The sequence below is a fragment of the Microchirus variegatus genome (assembly GCF_963457635.1).
Source record: "Microchirus variegatus genome assembly, chromosome: 17".
NCBI classification, from domain to species: domain Eukaryota; kingdom Metazoa; phylum Chordata; class Actinopteri; order Pleuronectiformes; family Soleidae; genus Microchirus; species Microchirus variegatus.
Genome location: NC_139818.1, coordinates 8,971,093 through 8,995,855, shown reverse-complemented (window position 1 = coordinate 8,995,855; position 24,763 = coordinate 8,971,093). Strand labels below are relative to the sequence as shown.

General features: G+C 40.1%; 2 protein-coding genes across 2 annotated transcripts; both read left to right on the top strand.

Moving 5' to 3' along the window:
- The first annotated feature begins 866 nt into the window (after positions 1-866).
- On the top strand, positions 867-14,728 carry lgi1b (leucine-rich, glioma inactivated 1b). Its single transcript, XM_083903413.1, has 10 exons — positions 867-1,203; positions 1,306-1,377; positions 3,374-3,445; positions 3,705-3,776; positions 7,560-7,631; positions 8,606-8,775; positions 9,097-9,261; positions 9,685-9,905; positions 11,449-11,695; positions 13,689-14,728. Exons 1-10 carry the CDS (start codon positions 1,007-1,009, stop codon positions 14,036-14,038), a joined length of 1,638 nt encoding a protein of 545 aa, XP_083759539.1. The 5' UTR covers positions 867-1,006; the 3' UTR covers positions 14,039-14,728.
- Positions 14,729-17,894: 3,166 nt separating this feature from the next.
- Positions 17,895-23,494, top strand: slc35g1 (solute carrier family 35 member G1; the record flags this gene model as incomplete). The annotated part of the gene is made up of 5 exons (XM_083903408.1): positions 17,895-18,222; positions 20,509-20,689; positions 22,027-22,161; positions 22,753-22,949; positions 23,082-23,494. 5 exons carry the CDS (start codon positions 17,895-17,897, stop codon positions 23,492-23,494), a joined length of 1,254 nt encoding a protein of 417 aa, XP_083759534.1.
- Positions 23,495-24,763: the final 1,269 nt, after the last annotated feature.

The window sequence follows — 24,763 nt, the reverse complement described above, 5'->3', positions numbered from 1 at the left end:
TATGTAATATGATATAATATATACAGAATGATCATTAATCTATTATGTGGAGCACAAAGGATTACATTAAACATTCAGTTGTTGAATAAAAATCGTCTCTCGGTCCAACATTGCACTATTTATGTCATTTTGCAATTGTTCAAGTGTAATTATTGCGTTGGTTTTGTTTATTCATGTATGTATTTATCTATATTTACTTTGAAGCCAGGCGGATCACACTCATCCTCTGCTCTCAGTCCAGGTCATTATTATGCCAGAGCAGGGATGAAAAAAGTGGGGGGGGGGGGGGCACAGCATTTGAATTGAGTGAGGCAGGTGCATTTTGCACACAGCTCATGAATAGGCGGCTCTCCATTAGGCACGCACGGATCTGAAGCGCGCATAAATAATGGTCTGGCACCGCTGATAAAAAAAGCGCACCTTGGGGCCTCCCCCACCCTCTGACACCCTTCTCTCTTTCTTCTCTTCTCTTTCTCTCACGGGAATTTACGCTTTTTTGTCTTTTTTTTTGTACCCCCCCTCCTTTCATGGCTCCAGCATTGAGTCAAGACAAATTCTATGAATAAGAAGCAGACTAATCAGCAGTAGACCAATTTTAACTGGTGTTTATTATTGTTGTTGTTGTTATTATGGAGCTTTTATTTCACATGGGGCGTTAATATGATTCCCTTTTTTTTTTTTTTTTACATGATTAACAACCTCAGACTGGTCCCATGTGTGCCCTGTCTGTCCCGCATTTGCAATCCTGCGCCCTGCAGAACCAATCCGCTGGACGGGTGCCTTCCCACTGAGACGCAGGACGCATAGAGACAAGGCTGCAAACAACAGCCGCTTCCCATCATTAAAAACAAACAAGAACAAGCGAGGAGACTTAAACAAAAGCAGCAGGAAACAGCGCAAGACTGCGTTTGCTTTTTTTTTTTTTTTTTGTTCCAGAAGAAGTTGCATGCGTAATAAGTGACAGGCAGACAGAGACAGTCCTCCTCCGGCGCGGGACAGAAGAGAGATGGGACACCCAGGGAGAGGATGGAGGGCACGGATGCTCCTTGTGTGGGTCGCCGCCGTCAGCCTGGTGTCAGCGGCAGAGGCTCGGAGGGTGAGGCAGCCCAGATGTCCTGCTGGATGCATCTGCACCAAAGATAACGCTCTGTGTGAGAATGTCCGATCCGTGCCACACACTTTCCCCCCGGATGTCGTCTCACTGTAAGTCCCCCTGCAGCTCAATAATTCAATATGTTATTTTCGAATCCATGTCTTTAAAATGCAGATTAAATATCTCATCTTTGTTTTTACTTTCACCTTCAGATCTTTTGTCAAGTCTGGATTCAGTGAGATCACTGGAGGGAGCTTTGTTCACACGCCTGCCCTGCAACTGCTGTGAGTCTGTCTGTCTGTCTATTTGTCTGTCTGTCTGTCACTTCAAATGTCCTGTCACAATCATCCCTGATAACAAAAAATGACAATGTTGTAAAAAACTGTAAAACAAAAACAGCTTTAAACTCTTAAAATGACTCTAAAGCAAAGTGAAATAACCTGATGTTTTTTTTTAGTAAGAATCTAAAAGTTTTCATGCAGCTCACACGGATAAATATTTGATGTGAATATTTTAAATTGAAAAACAAGAATCTTAAATAAGATCAATATTTATAATGGCCTCCTGGAAAGACTAGAAAGACACAGGCTCCCCCTTGTGGCACTTCAAAATAAATCACTGTATGTTAGCAAGAGAAGTGAATTATGCACGAATTTCAACATATTTTGAGGGCTTTTTTTTTTCCACACTGTGGAATTAAATTGTATATGTTTATAAAAAAATGTCCCATCGCGATCATTCTGACTGAAATAAGTGCGATTCGTGGCATAATGTATTTTTTTGGAAATTGTTTTGTGTCACAGAACATATTAAAGTGTCTCTCCCTTCTGGCACTTCAAGTTAAACCACTAGGACTGTATGTTTGTTTATCAAACTATCTATTTATATGTTTACTCAGTGCTCTGTAGGAAGGGTCTCCCCCAGTGGACTTGTTCAGAGGCTGGTTTAAAGGGAGATTCTCTGTAATGGTGTCAGGATTATGCAATAGACCACATGGCAACAACAACTAACAGCAGGGAGCAGTGTGTGCGTGTGTGTGTGTGTGTGTGTGTGTGTGTGTGTGTGTGTGTGTGTGTGTGTGTGTGTGTGTGTGTGTGTGTGTGTGTGTGCGCGAGTGTTGTTGAGGACAGAGAGACTGACTTAAATTATCAACAAGGCTTTCATAAAATCATATCCACACAGATAAAATCCACTTATATTACTGATTTCTGCATGCATTGTTAAATGTTTTGCTGGGACATGTGTTTATTTGTGTCGGTCATAGTCAGAAATTGCCTTACAGCTTAAAGGTTCGGTGTGTAGAATTTTAATTTGGCATAGTTAATATTATATTTTATGTATTTGTACAATGAACTGATTGTATTTCATCCTGGAAAGAGCTCTTAATATGTACTCTATATCTGGAGACAGGTCAGCTCTATGGTGGCCACCGATTTGAACCAACAAAAGCCCTCTATGAATGACTTTTGAGTTTTGATATTAACTAACTGTAACCTACATATATTCTTCAACACACTTGGATTGTAAAAGAAAAGTGAGCGCTATTCAGCTGCAACTTCACCTAAACATGTTGCAAAATTTTACACACTGTGCCTTTAAAGCAGCAGCGCGTAACTTCTGGTGTTGTTAGTCGTTATCGATGTTATTAATCTGCCTCTGGGCTTCATGAACAGAAAAAAAATGTCCATCATCTGAAGGGCTCAAATAAAACTATCAGACTTGGCTGAGGGAGCGTTGGTGTGTATACAGCAGCAGCACGGGCAGGGTCAAGAAGCATTTATACTATCCAACTGCTGAATGACAGTAGAACATTACGAGGACACGCCTTCGGGTTTTTCATCATATTCTAAAAGAATGAATAAAATTGCAGCCGTCGCGCTTTACTAGCGCAATGCTCCTGTTGCCTCCATCTATCTTGACATAAAAGAAGTCACTTCCTGTGTGCAGCGTGGGAATGTCGCCATGCAACTCAACATCTAAACACCACTGTGTGGACAGATTTGACAATGGCATCTTTTGTCTTTATCCCTTAACAAATGTGCTCAAAACTAATAAAATTACTGATGAAAAACATAAATGCAGAAACCTCATGAAAATCATGGAAAAGGACTCCCATACGACTAATAGAAGTGCAATGGATATTGCTTAAACCATTAAAGTAAATGGAAATAGCTGCAAATAACTACACATAAAAATGTGTTCATGTTTAAAGCACCAACTATATCGAGTCTGTTAATCATGCAATTGTATTTTCATATTATTTGTTTGTTTTCCTCACAGGTTATTTACAGCAAACTCATTTGACCTGATAGATGAGGATGCCTTTCTTGGTTTACCACATCTTGAATATCTGTAAGTATTCCCCTGCTCAGTACAGCAGCCAATGAGAGCGACCTCTCTCTCTGTACTGCTCTGTGATTGGTTAAAATCACCCATCATGGCTCTGAATTTCACATGGCTGTAGACAGACTAGGTGCAGAGGTCTTAGTCTCTCTCACATCACTTGATTTACATTATTCTGACATGTCATCAAGGAATTATTGATCAACTTACTTCAGCTTTAATCAATTCTTATCTGTTCGAATACTAATAAAATACTTTTCCTCCACAGATTTATTGAAAACAACCAAATTTCATTCATATCCCCATTCGCTTTCCGCGGCCTAAAAACACTGATACATCTGTAAGTATTTTGTTATTGCTATATCCGTAATTCTTCCTCCCTTCGTTACCAGTTCTTTGTGCTTTTGCAGCAGGTGCCTTTAAATTTGCCACGTAACTCCTTTCTCAAGAGGAAATACTGATAAAACGTAATTGGATATTGAAGGTACTCTGACATAAATGGTGCATCCGATGTCCTCTTCACTGGCTGGATCACTTTGTCATTGTCTGAAGTGCAAAGGCAGGCAGAAGTGCTCGCTGCCAATGGCCGCGTTCACAAGGTTACTGGCTGACGGAGGCAGCTGGATCAGGTTGCTCAGAGGCGGATCATGGTGTCTCTGGATGTTGTTTTGACTTAGTGGAGAAGAGATCAGATATTAATGACAGAGACGACTTGCTAAGTCTGGGATTTTTACTTCCATAAAAAAGCTTTTTTGAAAATTAAGTTAAATGAATGTGAGTGGGTGCACATTAGCCGTCAGCTGTAACAGTGACAGCAGGAAAATGGTCTTAAAATGTGATATTTCAAAATTATATTCATGCTGACACAATCTGAACACAGGAAAAAAGTTTGTATTGAGTATTTTCTATGAACTCTCTCCCTGCACTGCAAAGTATGTTGAGAATGTGCTCGACCCTGAGGTCAAGGCTAAATTTAGTGGTAATACAAGCTCAAACCAAGTGACCGTTTTATCTAGCCTTGGTTCTATAGCAGGTTTTTACCCAGCACACTTCCATGCCTCATGTTTAGGGCACTAGAGAAAATAGTGCTGAACTGTTATTAGATTATTACAGAGGAGTCAAAAATATCAGATTGATGTCAGAAGCATTACAGAAGCTGCTTGTTGTCCTCCACAGAGGACAACAAGCAGGTTGTTATGATTTGATTTTTATGAAAAAGAAAATCCATATCCCCACATATGCTTTATTTCACTGTTCCTGTATCAAATCAATGGTCCAGTTAAGGAGTTATCAAACAGCTATGTGAAGAGGTGGTAACGGGTTTTTTTATCAGGTTTTCTGAAGTGTGGTTGTATGAAGTATTGAAAACATGAGCAGTGACTGCACCATGCACGCCCCTTGTGCCGAGAACCAAATAAAGACAACCAAAAAAGCAACAAAAGACTCACTAAAAGACTCACACCAACACCAACTTAAGTCTACAATATGTTAAGAACATGTTTCACCCTTAGATATAATTTTACGGGGCCCATGGTTGGTGTAGTGGTTAGCACTCTTGCCTTTGCAGCAAGAAGACCTGGGTTCCTTGGTTCGGGCCCTGTTTGGAGTTTGCATGTTCTCCCCGTGTGTGCGTGGGTTCTCCGGCTTCCTCCCACTGTCCAAAAACATGCGATATGGGGATTAGGTGAATTGGTCACTCTAAATTGACCGTAGGTGTGAGAGTGTGAGTGAATGGTTGTTTGTCCATGTGGCCCTGTGATGGACTGGCGAACTGTCCAGGGTGTACCCCGCCTATTGCCCAATGTCAAAGTGAACTGCTCAGTGTCATGTGCCAAAGTCTATAGAGAACATCTGGAGCTGCTGGACTACTTCTGTCTCATTTGGTGAGTTAGTGTCATCAGGTAAATCTAAATCAAAGGTTTCCAACCCAGGATATTTGAACTTGATTATGGAGGCAGCAGTGGACCAACAACTCTGGTGTGCTGTGATGTAAAATCATTGATTTGCTCTGTGAAATTTGGACACAGACTTCATATTCCAGTCAGAAAAGGCTGCCTAATGACAAGATAATGTGAAAAATGCTTGCTGATTATGTTTTAGTACCTTTTAGTTCTTTCCTCTTCCTTCTCCAAAATGGTACTTCTGTTAAAATCACTGTCCTGCCAAGTATTCCCTCTCTCACAACCTCATCCAAATGAAGGTTGCTGGGTGTCCTGCTTGAGGACCAGCTGTCCTTCTCTGAGTATGTTCCATCAGTCGCATGCTCATGTCACTCTACACTGTTAGAACATCAGAAAAATCAGGCCTTACCTGACTCAGTACACCACCCTACTCTTGGTTTAGTCAGGTTATGACTAAACCAAGAGTAGGATGCTCTTCAGCCTGGCTTCCCTTTATGTACAGTGAAAACCCTTATAAATTATCCAGAACAACCTAAAAGGGCACATGTCACTCTGCTGCTCATTGACCGAGTCAAACTCACATCTACTATTCAGGCTTATGTGTCTTCTCAACCACTGGGTTCCCCTAACATACTTCATCTCCCTCTGCTGTCCCTGGTAGGAACTTTCTAGGACAACTTTGCACCACTAACTATCTTACTAATTATTGTTTTACTTTTGATGATTGCTCACTAAACTGTAATGACTGTTACTGTTTTATTGTACTTTTCAGTTAGTGTTTTCTATTTACGTGAAGTGGGTTATAATTGTGTTTGGGGATAAAAGTGTTCTTCTGCAGGAGCTGGTGTGTCAAAATAAGCACCGCTTTGTAGAATGCTGTGTGATTTGGTACGATGCATCCTGGGACACTTTTTTCCTCTTTAACTTAAATCCACATCAGCGTTTGAATCAAATAAACTTGTAACCGCCTGAAGGGATACGATGCCTTTTCCTATTGCCTTGGAGACCAATTCTTTGTTTTGGCTTAGAAAACAAAATGTTATGCAGAAAACATAAACCAGAATAAATGCATTATTAGAGGAGAACCTGAATGTATCACACACAGTTAATGCATTATTAAAGTGCTCCGACTGGGGGTCACGCTCAAATCCTGTCTCCTCTGCTCCGTTCCCCCATCTGTCTGGAGAGTGCCTTCATGCACAAATTCAAAATAAAACTGGCTTCCCCTCCTCTCCCTGCTGAACTGACTTACAAATAAATAATGCAACATTCGTGAGTCATGCTGATATGTCATTGCAGCCACATCTCTCTCTCTCTCTGCTTCAGTCTTGCCTGAATGTGAAAGGCGTCTCATGGGGGGACGTGTCTGCAGCAGCTGTTTAAGTTGGTCCAAAAACAGCGGTGTTCAGGGAATGAAATAGTATCCCACTGCTCCACATAAGATGATTAAACAAGTGATATTCCCTCCTTGCACTTAATTGAATTGCTGTCCTTTATTTAATTAACCAGCCGGTAATTAGCCAGCAATATAGTGGAGGAGGCATACAGTAGACGGTGTCCACAGATCATATCAGCCAATGTGGAAGTGTCTGAAACCTGTATTTTCCTGAGTGGGTATAACTCTGTGATTTGTACACCATGGTGCATATACAACAAATTATTTTGCAAGATGATGTTTGCAGAAACACTCAACAAAAAGCTGCAGGTATTGCATCAAAGTGAGTTGGGATAAAGGGGAAGTTGTGTCACTTCATTTAAGCTGTTGCTCCCACATCATTATGAATGTTGTTTGCGCTAGCATTCGCCCAAGGCCCTGAGTCATGTTGGGTTTTTACTGACGCAAAAGCATCTTTAGGAAGCATTAGCATAACTGATGCAACTTGAAGAACTGGTGTGAATGCACCGTCAGTCTCTAGTCATCTTCTCTAGATTTACAACAGCAGTAAAGTATTATCCTGAGCATTTGAAGGTCTTCCACGCCATCTCTTCCAAATATGGTTTATTCTGGTTTACAAAAAATATAACATGGCACTGGACAAAAATTCTGCACCTGAGGTTTCAAAGGTGGGTTGACACTTGATTATGACTGGACTAGAAGAGCTTGTTTGTGTTCTGCTCCAAAGTCCAAACTGAAGCATCAAAAGGCAAATGATTAATGACTCAGCATTTTCTCTGTGTGTAATATTATACATATATATTTTTTTTTCCTTTACATTCTTTAGGAGTCTGGCTTACAACAATCTCGAGACCCTGCCCAAGGATGTCTTCAAAGGCATGGAAGCCTTGACCAAAGTGTGAGTGTAGTCTTTATTTCAGACATAGCATTTTCACAGAAACTTATCCTTACAGGGCTACATCCATACTACTGTTATATGAATTGTGCTGCTGTCCACAATACCCCAGCATTGCAGAGCCCCACAAACCAAGAACCTTAATGATCCTGCTTTAATTCGAAAAGTGTCGCGCTGTATTTGACCTTTGGCCATGATGATGCAGATTTCCGGCATACAATTCCTGGCTGGTTCTTATCAGCCAGGACTTATCTTTCCTCGTCAATAGTCTAATAACCGAAATCCCTCTGTTAACTTAACTAGTGTTGTTTTTCCTTTCTAGTACTTTCTGAAACTAGGCAGATAAGTAAAAAAGGAGAAAGCTTCCTGTTAACACTGGCACAAACATACCCACTGTACCCGAATCACAGGTACACATGAGTGTATGTCACATGGCTTGTGTGGATTGTTTTTAAGACAAATTAAATTTAGTACTATGGATGTAGCCCCAATGTTAACACTGGAGTTTTAAGCTGTTTTAAGCTCGCTGTGGGTAAGATTTTGGAGATGCTGTCCAAATTATTCCAAGTCAAAAATGTATACGGCAGCAAATGTGGGTTTTTGTTTCTGACTGAAGACGTTAAGGCACGTTGCCTGATGAAGATATGATGTTTTGGCCCAATATTCAATTGCTGCCAACCTGCCATAGAACCAAGGCTAGATAAAAGGACCAAACAAGCCATGTTAAACTTTTTGTGTGTGTGTGTGTTCAAAACACTCATAATCCAAGGTCTATAACAGCTCAAACCTAGTGTAATCAGAAGATAAGAGACTTGTTGTTCTTGTTGGCTTGAAACCAAAATCTGCAGCCAAATAGAAGAGCGACAGAGGGCAGATCAGTGGCCTTTGTTATAAAAGAAACCCGCACGATCCAAAAGTTCATCATAAATTACATGATATGATATTGAAACAAACAAACCTTTCATTCATGCATTCAGGGACCTGCGAGGCAACAACCTGATATGTGACTGCAAGCTCAAGTGGCTGGTAGAGTGGATGCACCAAACTAATGCCACCCTGGATGAGATCTTCTGCAGCGGTCCACCCATTCACCAGGGGAGGAGAATGAATGACTTAATGCCAGACTCTTTTGACTGCATCACAACAGGTATCACCTTTTCCCCCGTGTAACGAAGGGACCTTCATTACTGGGAATTTTCATCCAGCTGCAGTTAATGGTCATTCTAACGCCCCGTCTGCCCTTGTGTCATTAAGGAAACACAGGGACTATAGCTCCATAGTGTCCTCAGATGACTGCCTCACCATTTCCTCCCATGTCTCCTTTCCTTATCAACAGTTTTGTGTAGCTGAGAATTAAGCTGACAAGTACAGAATGCTTAATTCGAGTTTTTGTTTTCATCAGTGTGAAAGGATGACTCAGAGCCCCGACACGGCTCACAGGAATTCACTGTCATGTTGTACTTTTCAGAGTTTGTCTCCTATCAGTCGCTGAAGTTCGAGTCCATCTCAGTGGAGGCCTTCACCTTTGGTAAAGATCAGTATGTTGTTTTTCCCCAACCGTTTGCTGGGACATGCAGCTTCCTGGAATGGGATCACGTTGAGATGACCTTCAGACCTTATGACACCATTGAAAGTGAGGAAAAAGCAGTGTCAGTATCACTCTTGCTACATTTTTCTGTCTCATATTACAGTGTGTATTCGTTTACAGAGGAAAGACATGACTGGTACTAGGAATTATATTTCCATTGTATTGTGTCAGTGTAGTTAAACACTCTTTAAAGATATCAAGTAATATGTAATAATGACTAGGGGCATTGCAACAGGGTAAGCAAAGCTGTTAGATGCCTGGGGCTCTGATCTGAGAAGGGCCCCCTAAGGGCATTTGATTACAATAATTCTCTGTAAAACATCTTAATTCTCTTATTGATAAATATTCACTGTGTCATCCAGACATACTTACACTGAAAACACAGTTTCCCTTTGTCTTAATTACTGTCAATAACTATCTGTAAGTAATGTGTTTTGTTTATCATCCTCTTTCCTCTTGTCCATAAAGGCACCTCGACTGTCGTCTGCAAGCCCATGATGATTGACAACCACCTCTTTATCATCGTGGCCCAGTTGTTTGGGGGCTCGCACATTTACAAGCGTGACGCCTCTGCCAACAAGTTCATCAAGATCCAGGACATTGACATCCTGAAAATCCGCAAGCCCAATGACGTCGAGACTTTCACGATCGACGGAGAGTCGTTCTTTGTCATCGCCGACAGCTCTAAGGTTGTCCATTTTCTACTAAGCACCTAAATGCACAAAAGTACTATCCCAGCCAGCATGTACATGTGGGCCCCATAATGGGCTGACAAGATGGGTCCCAAGGGGGTGTGTCCATGTTTCATGATGTGCTTACTTCAAGCCCATATCTACTTAGTACCCATGGTACTTACACTCTTAGAAATACGAGTTCCAAAAGGGTCCTTCTACAAGGGCTGAGGTTCTACCTGGAACCATTTGCTTCTGAAAAAACCCTTTCCAGAAGAATGGGTTTTTCAAGGGTTCTTGGTGGAACCCTTCTTGGTGGTAACTCTAATGGTTCCAGTAAGAAACATTTTGATCCAGAGAACCCTTTAAAACCCCTTGCCTGAATAAAGGATTTAAAAGGGTTCTTGGTGGAAACCTCCAAAAGGGTTCCAGGTGAAAGGGTTCTCCTATGAGGACAAGAGTGTAGTAACATGGGCCTCACAATGGGAAGCGCATGTGGGCAAACATGGGTGGTGGCATCATGGAAACCATGGACACACCTGCTTGGGACCCAAAATCCAAGTACATCATCAAATTTCAGTGGAATTTTCATACAAGGAAATGAAAGAAAGGAAAGGATCTTTATTGTCATTATACAACCAATATTCACTTCCTCCTTCTACTTTATTGGTTTATGAAGTTTATTAAGTTGGTGGAGCCATTTCTAAGATTCTGCATTAAAGCAGAACTATGCATGATTTTTACCATAATTTAACAGCTTCAGAGTCATTGTGATAGTTACTTTGCTTGGTAGACTGGGGGCGGTATCCACTCACCTTACCATCTGTTGGCAGAAAACCAGCCTTTTAAGTTCAGTTTTCAGAATCAGGAGGTCTCGCGAAGTCTCGGGTCTTGTGAGAAACATTGCTTAAGGGCACTACACACACAAATCAAGGCAGGGATAGTGTTATTTTAGATGTTCATTGTGGCAGAGAAGGCGAGAAAGAAGCAGAGAGAACTGTTGTCAGACGAAGCGGCGATGGAGAGAATTGAAAAACATAGATGCATGCAAATCAGCTGCCTACCAACATGTCTTCTGTTCTCATACTCAGTTGAAAATAAATTCACCAGTACAGTAGAGGGGAAGGGAGGGGGGGGGGGGCATCAGCTGTGAGTTTTTACAACAGCAAGGATAAAGCAAGAGACTATGGACAGATGGATGGATGTTTACAGTGATGTCCTAAAAATATGGACGCGTATTCAATTTCTTTCCAACCTTCCTAAATGTTACGTAATGGACCTTTAAACACTCTTTTTACTGCATCAAACCAGTCTTTCCTCCTGGTGTTCTACACAGCATGTTGTTTTGCTGCTGCTCCTGCTGATTACCATGGCATTGCCAAATGTTCACATATGCCTCCAACATATGTTTAGGGACACACACAGGAGCATTCACACACAGACATAAATACACACAGAAACAAAACACGTATTTACAGGTCTGTTAACAGCTGTAAAAAGTTGTGTTTTGAGCAAAAAGTCGATCTCAGGTGACATTTTTTTACGTTTGTTCCTCTCACAGGCCGGCTCCACAACGGTGTACAAATGGAACGGCAATGGCTTCTACTCCCACCAGTCACTCCACCCGTGGTACCGGGACACAGATGTAGAATATTTGGAGATTTCAAATAAAGCCCACCTGATCCTGTCCAGCAGCTCGCAGAGACCTGTGGTGTACCAGTGGAACAGGAGCCAGAAACAGTTCGACCGCAGGACTGACATACCGGACATGGAGGACGTCTTCTCTGTCAGACACTTTCGGATCAATAGTGAGTACTCACACAGTGTGAGTTTGTTTTTTAATGCTCAGATTGTATCAGTCATGTCACTAGGGGGCGTTTAAAGGGCCCCAAGCAAAGGGTATAACACCAAAACATAACATCATTTAGTTTCAAGGTTTTTATTTGCCATTTGTGCTTAGACAGACAGTCCAGGCACATTGGAAATATTTTGCGGGTTCTACGGGTCAGTTTTTTTTTAACAAAAAGGAACACACATTTATATATAAATAAATATATAGCTCAAATCTATACATAGTATAAAATGTTTTTGTTTTTTTTATGTAAAAGGAGATGTAGAAAAAGTAAACACAAATAAAAATATACAAATATACAGCACCTTTACATATATATATGTATATATACATATACATCTACACATACACATACATAATATATATATATTGCAGTATTGCTCTGGGAGGTATTGCACATTTATCCGGGGGAGGAAGTGAAATTGCACAGAATATTGCACATGGTTAAAGTGAGGTAGTGTCTGGTTATTTTTTTCAGATTTCACTGATTTTGATTTGCCATCAGTCTGACTGTGGCCGGGAAAAAGCTGTTAAAAAAGCGAGTTCTTTGTGTTATGATGCTGTCCGCTCTGCTGTTTTAGTATTTATTAGTATATTTATCCACAAATGTTTTATATTTTCCTTTTCCTACCCTTATCATAGCCTCCTTGGTTGTGTCGTCACTCTAAAATCACAAAGCTCTGGTAGTTGCATGGCGTGACATTGCTCACTGCGGTCTCTTGCTCATAGCCTTTTGTTGAATTTAAGGAAGTTCTGTCAGAATTGCTGATGCTGTGTTCTATTGTAGACTGCAACCATAATACATTTTCAACGAGAATCAACAATGTTAAAAAATAGGATAGTTGTGGTGAAAATTAGTGCAAATAAGTGCAACTGCACACTTTGCTCACAGCGGAGAGTCAGGTCATGACTGATAACCAATCAGTAAGCAAATAAAGGCACATACATAGATTGTTGTTTTAAAAAGATCTTTCAAACAGACTGTATAAAAGTAGTGGACATGGGCTCTTTTGGTTTGCTGGCTGAGGACAACCCAGAAGTAGGAATATACTGGATAGCCACCAGGGGGCGACTCCACATTTCATGGTCTCATTTCATGTCTTCTTAAATGGAACATGATGTGAGTTTTGCACAATGATGTCCAGATTTAGCTGAGGTTAAACACGACACATCTGAGTGGACAACAGTGTGTGATTAACACCTGTGAACTGATTGTGTTACAGCAGAACAGTTTCAGGTTACTTACTGTAATAACTCTTAACATAAGAAAGAGAGGATACAAGATAAACACATCATATACATAAAGAAAATAGGATATAAAATATAAAATAAAATGAGATGTTAAAGCAGATATACAGAGAATAAGGAGAATGGGAGTTCAGATTCTTATGGGTGATGTTACTATACCGGTTGCCATTTGGTTTCCAAGGAAATGGAGTCAGCAGGAAGTGAAATATGCCACTCTAGTGAGGATGCTGAGCAGAATCCATGTGCTTATGAACAAACTTGGAGAAGTGAAGATGTATCCACAATCAACTGTTCCTGGGGGGGGGGCCATGGCAATTATTTGCTTTGTCCACCCTGTTGCAGCGCCCCTGCACTGCCCAGGATTCACAGTGTACATCGGCCCTCTTTTACGTAAAAGTGTTCTTCATTTAATGAAAAGACATTTACAACGTTTGAGCTCATTGCTAAACATGTCACATTCATTCTAAAGTAGTAATGTCACTGTCTGCTGCTTTAAAGCCTGCTCATAAATCAGCTCTATATAAAGTTTATTGTATTTTTCCTCCTCCTAATGAGACAGCTCATCTTTCATGTATGTATGTAGCTATTTTTTTGCTGTGAAAAACATGAATTATGGTAGACCTGCTGTGCATGAACTGCTTTTTATTTCTGTGAGCTTCCTCTAAACTAAACAGTCTTTTGAATCTTTGTCCTTTCCCAAGGTGATCTGTTTATATGCTTAACAAGATTCATCGGGGACTCCAAGGTGATGCGCTGGGACGGTGCCATGTTCAAGGAGGTCCAGACGTTTCCCTCCCGTGGCTCCATGGTGTTCCAGCCTGTCTCCATCGGCAAATGGCAGTATGCCATCTTGGGCAGTGATTACTCGCTGACGCAGGTCTTCCAATGGGAGTCCGAGAGGGGGCACTTCATCCCGGCTCAGGAGCTGAACATCCAGGCGCCTCGGGCATTCGCTATGGTCTCCATAGATGACCGCGTGTTTCTGCTCGCGTCCAGTTTCAAGGGGAAAACTCAGATTTATGAACACCTCATGATTGATTTGAGTAATTAAACCCGGCGTCAGCACAGGGCAGATTCTTTAGTCCCACTTTAAATGGTTTCCCCTGTGATTTTGTTGAACTCAGTCCAATTTGAATCACCTGAAGTCCACACTAATGTTCAGAAAAATTCAATTTGAGTCTCTGGGTTCTGTGACGACATTGAAAAGACAGTAGAATACAGTCTATTATACAAAATGCCTTACTCTCCATTTGAAAACTTACTTTAGAACTGACTGTTTTTAGAGTGAAACTTTGAGCTCTGTTTGTTCTTCACCTTGGTAGGTCTACACCTTTACATAGAATATATGTTATTGCTGTTCACTCCCATGTATTTATCTGTATTTGTCTTGTAGAAATTTGAGTTTAGGGATGTGTTAATGTTGGTGACCATGACAGAACATATAGGGGGAAAGAGAGAATAGGGGCCAAAATACAGCCGGGGTAATGACGTGTAGTTGTATCTATTAAAGGCTATGAACAGAGAGATGGTGATGTTTGTTTACATGGACAGCATATTCCCATAGAATACGTCTCTGCCATGTAAACAGCATTTTCTCATAACTCATGACTATTCAGAAAACTGCCATACTCAGAATAAGCAATAATCAATAGAGTGTTCTTATTTCACTTACATTTTGTAGATGGGATACATTTTAAAGTAGGAAGTTCACGTTTTTTGTGTGATTGTGTGAGGTTTTGAATTGTGCGTGCCCCCCCTCCACATCGAGACGTATATGGCCGCCAACGGCAAGGAAAAACAGGTTTTAGCTACTTAACAAGTTATTCTAAATAAAATCAACACCTGCATTAGTCTATGATATGTTAGGAATACGTTCAATGCTTTATTATACCATTAGACAGCCTTTTCCAACTGGAAAACGAAGTCTATAAACTCCATACTCTCCCACACCAAATTCCATAGAGGAAATCACCATTTTTAGAGTTGCTGTTCTACTGCTGCCTCCATCAGTAAGTTCAAATGTGTTATTTTGTGGCTTTGGTGGTTGACATTCTTTGTTTTAAATGATCTAAGTGAAGCAAACTTACCAAATGAGGCAGCAGTAGACCAGCAGCTCCTATGTCCCTGCAAACTAAAACACAGTTTTTTTCTCATTAGAATTTACTTAAATTTTCTGTCAGAAATGGCAAGACAAAAAAAATAACCATGGTGTGAGTCTTTTGTTGAGGGGCTAAAATCTATGATTCTTTTTCAGTGCGATCCTCCATAACTGCAGGCTGGTTCTCGGCACAGAGAGCGTGCGCAGCTCAGTCAAGGCTGATTACATGACAGTATACTTCATAAAACCACACTTTAAAAAAAAGAATGAAATTGAACTATCCCTCTAAACTGTGAGAATAAAATCACTCTCTCATCTGTCTCCTCTCAAAAAAGCAAGAGTGTGAGCACGAATACAGACTCTCACGGTGTTTATTCCTGATGAATGCCTCGCTGGAAGCATCCCACTGTGTCCTCTGGCTTTCACTGCACTCTTGCCCCTTTTCTCCCTCGCTGACAAAAACCATTGTTGTCTTTACTCTCCACAACTAATAATAGCCGACCACTGTGCTGCACCTACACTACCTGTGCTTTCACACGCTCCTCGCACTCGGGACACAAAAGGAAACAGAACACGAATAACGTCATTAACGTCACTGACAACTCTTTGCCAAATCTACTGTTTACCGTATTTGTAAAGTACTGTATATCATGTCGCTTTTTTATATGTAGAGGGGACCACGGTCAGTGTTTTATTTTTCACAGACATAGAATGTAGTGTAGATGTATTTGTATATAAAACAAGGCTCACCTTCCTAACACTGTGTAACTGGCAACTTGTGTAGTAAGTCTCACTTGTGTCATTAGGGTAGATGATGATATAGTTGCAATAAATAGTAAATTGCTCAATCTGAGATGGAGTTATTTTATTGTTGATAACTAGTTTAAAAAAAACATGTACATTTTCCCAGTATCAATTGTCTGTTTAACAAAAATAGTCACGATTAGTTCTCATATTCATATACAATATTCAAAAAAATTTAAAACAATAAGGAAAAATGCAGAAAGACACCATCTATACATTATGTTCCTTCATTTATCACACAGTATGTTGTTTTTGTCTTTTAAGTTCTTTGCTGAAATGATTCCAAAGTTGACTCCTTTGATGGACATCTGGTATCAGTTCTTATTGTTTGTTTCTTAAACAATATGCTGCTTATTGTCCTTACTGTTTATATCAGCCTGTCATTTAGCTCTGTGTGCTTTTACTTCAATGAAAAGTGGGTTTGTTGTTTCTTTAAAATTGATTGTATATGCAGTTGGGAAGGAGGAAGATTGTATTTGTGTTTGAAGTCAATTATGCTGAATTCATGATCCATCCATCCATCCATTATCTACCGCTTTATCCTCCACCGGAGGGTCGCAGAGGGTGCTGTGCCTATCTCAGCTGACATAGGGTGATAGGCGGGGCACACCCTGGACAGTTCGCCAGTCCATCACAGGGCCACAAACAACCATTCACTCACACTCTCACACCTATGGTCAGTTTAGACCAATTTACCTAATCCCCATATTGCATGTTTTTTGGACTGTGGGAGGAAGCCGGAGAATCCTCTTACAGTTCTATATTGATTTGATCTTTACAGTATAGTTCCATCCAGTCCTGCACTAACAGATGGCGACAGTGTGTGGTGTAGGTAATCCACTGGTTACCGAGCAATGGTTTCATATTTGGACTAAGGCTTTACATAGAGAATGAAGACAAAGATCCAGTGCGGTGAACAATAACATTAGTTGACCTTCCCTCAGTAAACACACTGATCTCCCTGACTTAAAAGTGTCCTGATTAAGTGACTGGGCCGTGGTTTTACTTCTGTTTCGATTTGATCAGTGAGCTTGAGTGACTGGTGATTTAACTGCAACCTTTCAAGCTGCAGTGCATCATTTTTGCTGATATTTCTTGTTGTTGACTCTATTATTGTGCCACTGTTTTGTCTTTCTTTTGTGCTCTGACAAGTAATACTATCAGACCTGACTGAGGGAGCGTTTGTGTCTGTACAGCACCAGAGCAGGGGTGGGTGGAGACAAGAAGCATGCCAATTTTTTTATTTTTTTTTAAGAAGTATAATTCATTTCTGAAACTTCACCTCTATGGAATTGATAGGCAAAATAAGCAATATGTGAACTAATTTGACAAGTGTTTGTCAATAATAGACATTTACTTACATTTAGCCGTTGCTGTGAAGTTATTTTTTTTTTTACATCAAGACAGACGGAGGCTACATTGCACTACTAAAGGAGGACTAAATCGTGCTAAATAGTGGATAATTTCTTCTTGACTCCCCCCTCCCCTGTACTGTAAGTGATACACACAAACACTCCCTCAGTCCGGTCTGATAGTATTGCTTGACAGAGCCCACAAATAAAGGATGCAGCATACAACATTTAGTGTTGCATTATTAGAGGCAGAATAATAACATCATCAACAACAAAAACACTGAAAGTTATACACTGCAGCTAAATGTAATTTTGAAACAGCTGCCTTGTGGTTATTATTATTATTATTTCTGTATTATTTCTGTCCCTTGGGATTTTTAACAGCCTCCCATAGGCATTTATTCTGAATCTGGTTGGTTTCATTCTCCTCTCCTTTCTTCTCTAATAGGCTCCTGGAGCAGCAGGGGAGGACTGCGTTCACTTCTGCCCCCCTGCGGTTAAAGTAAACACCGCAGCAGGGGGAGGTTTAGTGTATTCTGGCACTAAGGTTAGTCATTAACCTTGTCTTCTCGGTCACTCGGGCAGCACAGAAGGAGGAGGACAGCCACCCTGACCGTCTGAGGCATGCTGCCGCCCAGCCGCCACATCTTACCATGGGCGACTGTAACACCGGCACGGACGAGCGGGCTCCATCCGTAGAGGACGACATTACGGTGGTGTTTCACAAAGTTGTCAACCATGGACAAAACAACGGGCACGACCACGACGACAACGAGTGCGGCGACACAGAGCGGGTTCTTCTGCGGGGCAACTGTCGCGGTGACGACGACGAGGAGGAGGATGGTGGTGATGCTGAGGGGAAGGAGGAAGCGAGTGGAAGCGAATTTTCACTGGAAAGTGGCAAGAAGAAAAAGCCGCTGTGCCCGCCGGCGTTTTGCGTGAGGAGAGAGAACGAGTCCCGGGGAGGAAATGCACGACAAGGTAGAGTTTTTAGTTTTGAAGTTGTTTGATAAACATGTCGACACCAGTCAGTACTGTTTTTTTTAATGTATTTTGTGGCACGAAAACCAGAGAAAGATGAGAAATACAGTGATAGGCAGAGAGGAGAAGAGAGGCAGCGACTTCCTACGTAGCACCACAGCGTGACGTATTAGTAATAACGATGCCGGTATCACGTGTGTGGAATTACCCTATTAACTGTTTATTACTGTGAGTGTCGTTTATGCTGTTTTTAAAAGTTATTTTAATAACTTACGAAAAGTTTTGACGTTTTTCTAGTTTGTTTACATTGTAAACGTTAACTTAACATGTACTAATATATTACATATTTGAAATGTATGGTGGTAATTTGGACAATTTACCGTTTCAAGGCTAACAAAAACATATTTTATAATACGATGTACGTCACACTAAAACGTAGCTACCCGGCTATTGATATAAGTTATCATTCCTTATGGAAATATTTCACTTTAGCTGTTTTTGTTTTAAAGTCATTTTAACATTTTTCATTACAACATTTTTGTGTTTTTCGTAACTTCATGACATTCTTTAAGTCACAATAAATGTTGCCTCCACGGCTAATGACATAATGAAATTATTTTTAATGTATATTTTGCAGTTTAACAATAATGATAATTTACTACATTTCATAATATTCATAATATACTATTGTGTAAGTTGGCTTCATGGACAAACATGAATATGTTATTCAATGTATGGTCTTATTGGACGTTTACATTTTTCGTTTCAAGCTATTAATGTAAGTTTGGACAGTTATCGTGTGTTTTTAAGATGAATAAAAATGACGCAATATGCTTCAAGTCACTATAAATGTCGGTTCCACGGTAAAAACGTTTGTGACAAATTAAGTGACATAAAAAAATGGTTCCATTGTCAAATTATGTAATATTTCTATATGAATTTATTTTTTGATGAACATAAATAATTGATGGTCATTATGCTTTACTCAGTTAATGTCAGCAGACAAGATACAACTTATGTCATCAATAACCCTGAAGTTTTAACTTCTTTTAAGGCCATAAGAATTGTGTAATATCCATAATATGCCTTCTATCACGTAAAAGCGTTAAACACTTTTTAAGGCCAGCAGAAATCATGTAGTTTCATAATATACTTTATGTCACAATGAAAGTTAACTCCATGGCTGAATAGTTTTCAATAGAAATGTGTTATTTTTATGGTCAAAATATTATATTCATATACATTGCCAGTTTTGTAAGCAAAAGTAAAATGTAGTGATCCCTAATAATAAACACAATACAAGCCATGTTGTTCATGCGACCCTGCTGTAATCTGCTGTAATCTGGCTTAACATTTGCATCATCCTGAAAGAGGATGGATGACTGCACATGGATGTTCCCAGAGCCTCCATATCTGAAGGCTTTTTTGCGTGTTTGCAGGTGTTACCAAAAGACTTGTAAAACAATGAAAGGGCAATAATATGCCACCTCATTGCACCTGGATACCTGTTTTGTTTTATGTACTTTTGGTACCTAGGGTAAAATGACAAACGAAAGTGACATCTTGTAATGTATTCGTATTCTGGTTTTTCCAGTTATGTAAAAAGAAAATCAACATTCTAGCTCCAAATTATACATTTTGACTCACTAAAGGAGGCAGCAGAGGATCAGCAACTCCTGTGTGTTCTGCGTGAGATTTTAAATCATATGTTTTTTCTATGGGCTTTGGTTCAGTGAATGAATGGTTTATACATTTACACAAATGCGAGTTTCCAGTCAGAAAGAAAGCAGCAAATATGTTCTTAGGATAGTGTAGACTGAAGTGGGTGTTGATGAGATGATGCAAAAACAGCACACTCAAGCTAATTTAATAGTGCTATAGCAACATGAAGGTAAGGAGGAAAGAACATTCCTGCTGTTTGGTTTAGTGCAAGGTGAAAAAAACAAAAACTGTGAGTTGAGTGGTCAGCAGACCGCACATTGTGGACAAGTACAAAGAAGGATGCCCGAGTGACCTCAGTTGGAAATGTAATCTTTGCTTATTGTTCCGCAGGCATAGCAAACATGACACCAGTGTCCTTTGCAGATTTCTAGTTTTTGCAATTTAACTTTTAGCCAGACCTCATGGAGCTCAACAATAGATTTCTCATCCTGCAGTAACTGTACCAACAGAAGTACATGGATACAGGCAATGTTGTATTTGTTTAGTACAGTGACACCTCTTTTAAGGCCTCCTCATCCCCCCACTTATCTTCAACTCTCTCCCTCTTTTCTCTCTTTTCCACAGATGCAGAGAAACCAAAGAGATGTCCAGGTCTTGGTCTGTTATATGCCTTAGTGTCCACTGTTTTCTTCTCTATCATTGCCTTTTTGGTGAAAACCATTCAGGGACTCCACGCCATAGAAATAAGTGCCATACGCTGCTTCTTCCAGATGCTCTTTGTCGTGCCGTTGCTTATCTACCACAAGTAAGCATGATAGAGAAACTCATGCATTTACATTTTTCACAGCTAGATGGTTCATTTACTACAGCTTCAAGATTTACACATACAACATTTAACATAACTAGAACTCAGTAGAGTGTGTAGCTCTCCATGGCCCAAAGGTCCCCATTGAATTCAATGAAGCCTTGCAGCTAAGGCAACAGAAACAATGCAGATTTCTGTTGCAGAAGAATGACAGGTTGTGAAAAGGCAAAACCTGTTGCACTAAGAACAGCATTTATTCACAACATATACAGTGCACACATGGTTATGACAGATTTACACTTAAAAACATTAACTAAAAGCCCCAGTATGTAACTTCCTGTATCCTGTTAAATTGCTAAACATACACATTTCATTTCTATTAGAAATCAATTCTAAATAACTTTGTGTGGGCAATTCTTTGGATTTTCAGTCATGCTTCAACCTGTTGCTCAACATAGCTGTTGTGCACACCCATATATACATATATTCACTGGGATCTATGTATTGTTTGTTGAGAAATGACAGAAAAAAATAATAATAATTCATTCATCCACCCCTTTGTCTGGATCCTCACCAAAGTTTTCCATGATCCTACTTACAAAGAAACAAATGGAAAAAGCTACAAACAAAACCTCCTTTAGCAGAGGAAATTACTCTAAAGTGAAATAATTTGAATTTCAAACCAGCACTTATTGTCTTATGTTGAGATTAGATTAAGTGCAGAGTCTCAAAGTTGTTGTCAGGGAAAAGGCTGTGGGAAGTCTTTAAAAGTGTCTTTCCCATGTGAAGTTACATACTTTAAACAAAGTATTCTATTGGATTTTTTGTTTTCAGTTGACAGTGTGCCTAAACCAGATGCTATACTGAATTCAACTCAACACAATAACACCGATAGAGTCTAAAATTAAATTCACAGATTATGATAAAATGAAATTCTACAATGACCATGTGACCCCTACTTTGTTATCTGAAATGAATGAATGAATTCCCAAGGACGACCACCAGTGCTTCTATTCATTCATCTACTTATCCACCTTTTCATTCATTTGTCCTCTACATTCCCCTTTATTTTATCACCACCAACAACAGAGCCCCTCCTCCTCTCGTTCCAGCCTCACACGTGCATCTATTCATCGCTGTCATTTCCTCACAATCTAAACTTAAATGTATCCGTCCATCAGCCATCATGTCATCACTCAGCTCATGATAATACACTTTGTCTCTATCCCTTTTTTTAAACGTTTTTAAACTTTTAACATCCATCCATCCATCTATCCATCTATCCATCTATCCATCTATCCATCCATCCATCCATCCTCATGTCTCTGCTCCTCCAGGACAGGTTTCCTTGGTCCAAGAGATAAACGTATATATCTGGTGCTTCGGGGTTTCATTGGTTCCAATGCCATGATCCTGCTCTACTATGCTGTTCAACAGATGCCTCTGGCAGATGCCACTGTCATCATGTTCAGGTGAGAGTTGGTAGGACTTTAATTCGATTATGATGAGTACACATTATATTAAAGAGATAGTTCAGTTTTTTATGGTTATATGAAGCACTGACACAGTGAACACTGACTGCAATTTGTGTGCCTAATGAAATCAACGCCTGCTAATGTCTATAGTCTATTATAAGAAAAACTCATGACAACAATGTTGTATTCATAAACAATATATGGCTTTTCGATTAAGAGGAGTGAAGTGATGGAAGTCAAATGGCAAAAAGGCTGCTTACTAGTGGTCAGGAACTTAATTGCAACAATCAGAAATATTTCCTTTACATTGATTCAGCACTTTATGCCATGAAATATTGCAATATTTAAGTGTCTACATTTTTTATTACACCTCCAGTAGCAACTTAATTAAGTATTTTAGTATAATTAACTTAATTAATGAATAAATGTAATGCTAGTGTTAGCATTACATTTAAGAACTTAAGAACATTACATTTAAGAACATCAGTATCATTAAGAGTATAGATCTTAATTGCTAACATCCTAACAATAGGCCCACCTATCACTAGTTTCTAATCCCTGTCTTTTCACTGTCCACTGACCCTTCAGTAATCCAGTCTTTACGTCGCTCCTGGCCTGGATATTCCTGAAGGAGAAATGCACAATCTGGGACTGTGTCTTCACCCTTTTTACAATTACCGGAGTCATCCTCATCGCTCGACCACCATTCCTCTTTGGCGACCATCTGAGTGGCATTGAGGGCAACTACTGGAACCACATCAAGGGTACTATTGCTGCATTTGCAGGTAATACCTTTAATTTAACCAGTTAATTACTACTAGTTGTGTATAACGTTTTGGAGCCTATAGTTTATTTGTTCATATTAATTTTTTAATTGATGTATTCAGTGCCATTGTCTTTTTCTTATGGATCCATAGGAGCTGTCGCTGCTGCTTTTACGTTTGTTGTCCTTCGCAAAATGGGGAAAAGTGTCCACTACTACCTCTCTGTTTGGTACTATGCTGTGATCGGCTTCATCGAGTGCCTCATCGCCGTATCCGTCCTTGGGGAATGGAAAATCCCTGCATGTGGCCGTGATCGCTGGATGCTAATGTTGATTGCCGTGCTTGGCATCGCCGGTCAGACCTTCCTGACAAAGGCCCTGCAGATCGAGAAGGCTGGACCTGTGGCCCTGATGAGGACTGTGGATGTGGTGCTGGCTTTCTTCTTCCAGTTTATTTTCTTTAACCATGCGCCAACATGGTGGAGCCTCGGAGGGGCGCTGTGCGTGGTGGTGAGCACGAGTGGCATTGCTGTTCGGAAATGGTACAGCAGCTCTCGCAAGAGCTGAACTGGAGCAGCAACAGAGAAGCGTTTAGTACAACTATTTATTCTTTATTTCATTATCATGCAGTATGTTCCTGATTTATACAGTGTTCTACTTGTTATTTTCACGCAAATCAGAGGAGGAACCGGCTTTAAGTGAAAGGAATAGTTCAGGTTTTTTGAAGTGTGGTTGTATGATGTCCTGACACACAGTGCTGATTGTGATATTGTCATATTCCAATCGAATATGACAATATCCTGTGCTGGGAACCAGCTTTGAAACATGGAGGCTGGCTCTCACTGACAACATCGCCAACAGTGGGGACACAAGGAGATGAAACACAACACTTTACAAATATATTCATCTATGTCATCTTAAGTCTATGATATTTAAAGAATATGTTTGCCATGTTATCTCTCTGTTAAAAAGCCTTATCTTTGTTGTTAGCAACACATTTTATAGAACTGCACATGTGAGTTGTTAATCCACTTCTGCTTTGTCCAGATTGTGAATTTGGTGTTAGTGACCGAAGTTAACAAATAAATCAACAGTGGCCTTGCAGCTTAAGTGTCCCTGTAAGCTGAAAACACTGATTTTGGTGCAGACAAGTGAGTTGTTTTCAAGCTGAAGTATAGCTGAATAGAGCTGTGTAATGCACAGATAAATCAATGAAAGCCTTCTAAAATATCATAAAATTAAGATGCCGTTGATTTTATTCAGTGATTTTTTTTATTTAACTGGCTAAAATGCTGTGTCCTCGCCAGCAGCCATGTTTTCAGTGATGGAGAGCTTCTGTGTCTCAACCTGTTTCTCGGTGCAGGAAGGTGTGCACATTCCTGTCAGCAGTGACTGTAACTCATGCAACCACACTTAAAAAAACTGAACTATGGCTTTAAAAGCAGAAAAGTAGACAAATATTCCAATCGGCATTGAAGAACTTGTCTTGTTGATTCTTTTGATGAGTCAACTTGTGGTTTAATGTCATGCAAGAGGACAGATGAACTTTAGAAGCACTTTTTCAGCCTCAGACTGTGTCCTGCTCCCTGACTCATGTGTAGTGAATGACCTACATACTCATGAGAAAATCCTGATATTCTTTCTAACAAATAATGTGGGCAACACATCTGGGCAAAAGTAGAATTTTAACACTATGACGGAAAAATAAAAATAGCCAAAGAGATTTGTTCACTGCACTCGGACATTCAAGCTGTCCAACAATATCAATCATTTATTTTATTATGGTATGTGTGTATGGGCTCTATCCAGTGACTGTCAGCAATGAATATGCTGACA

Excerpts from the sequence above, each read along its gene's own strand:
- lgi1b (XM_083903413.1), top strand. The coding sequence starts at position 1,007 with ATGGGACACCCAGGGAGAGGATGGAGGGCACGGATGCTCCTTGTGTGG. Across the intron at positions 3,446-3,704 it reads TTACCACATCTTGAATATCT|ATTTATTGAAAACAACCAAA; the intron begins GTAAGTATTCCC and ends TTTCCTCCACAG. Across the intron at positions 11,696-13,688 it reads CAGACACTTTCGGATCAATA|GTGATCTGTTTATATGCTTA; the intron begins GTGAGTACTCAC and ends TCCTTTCCCAAG.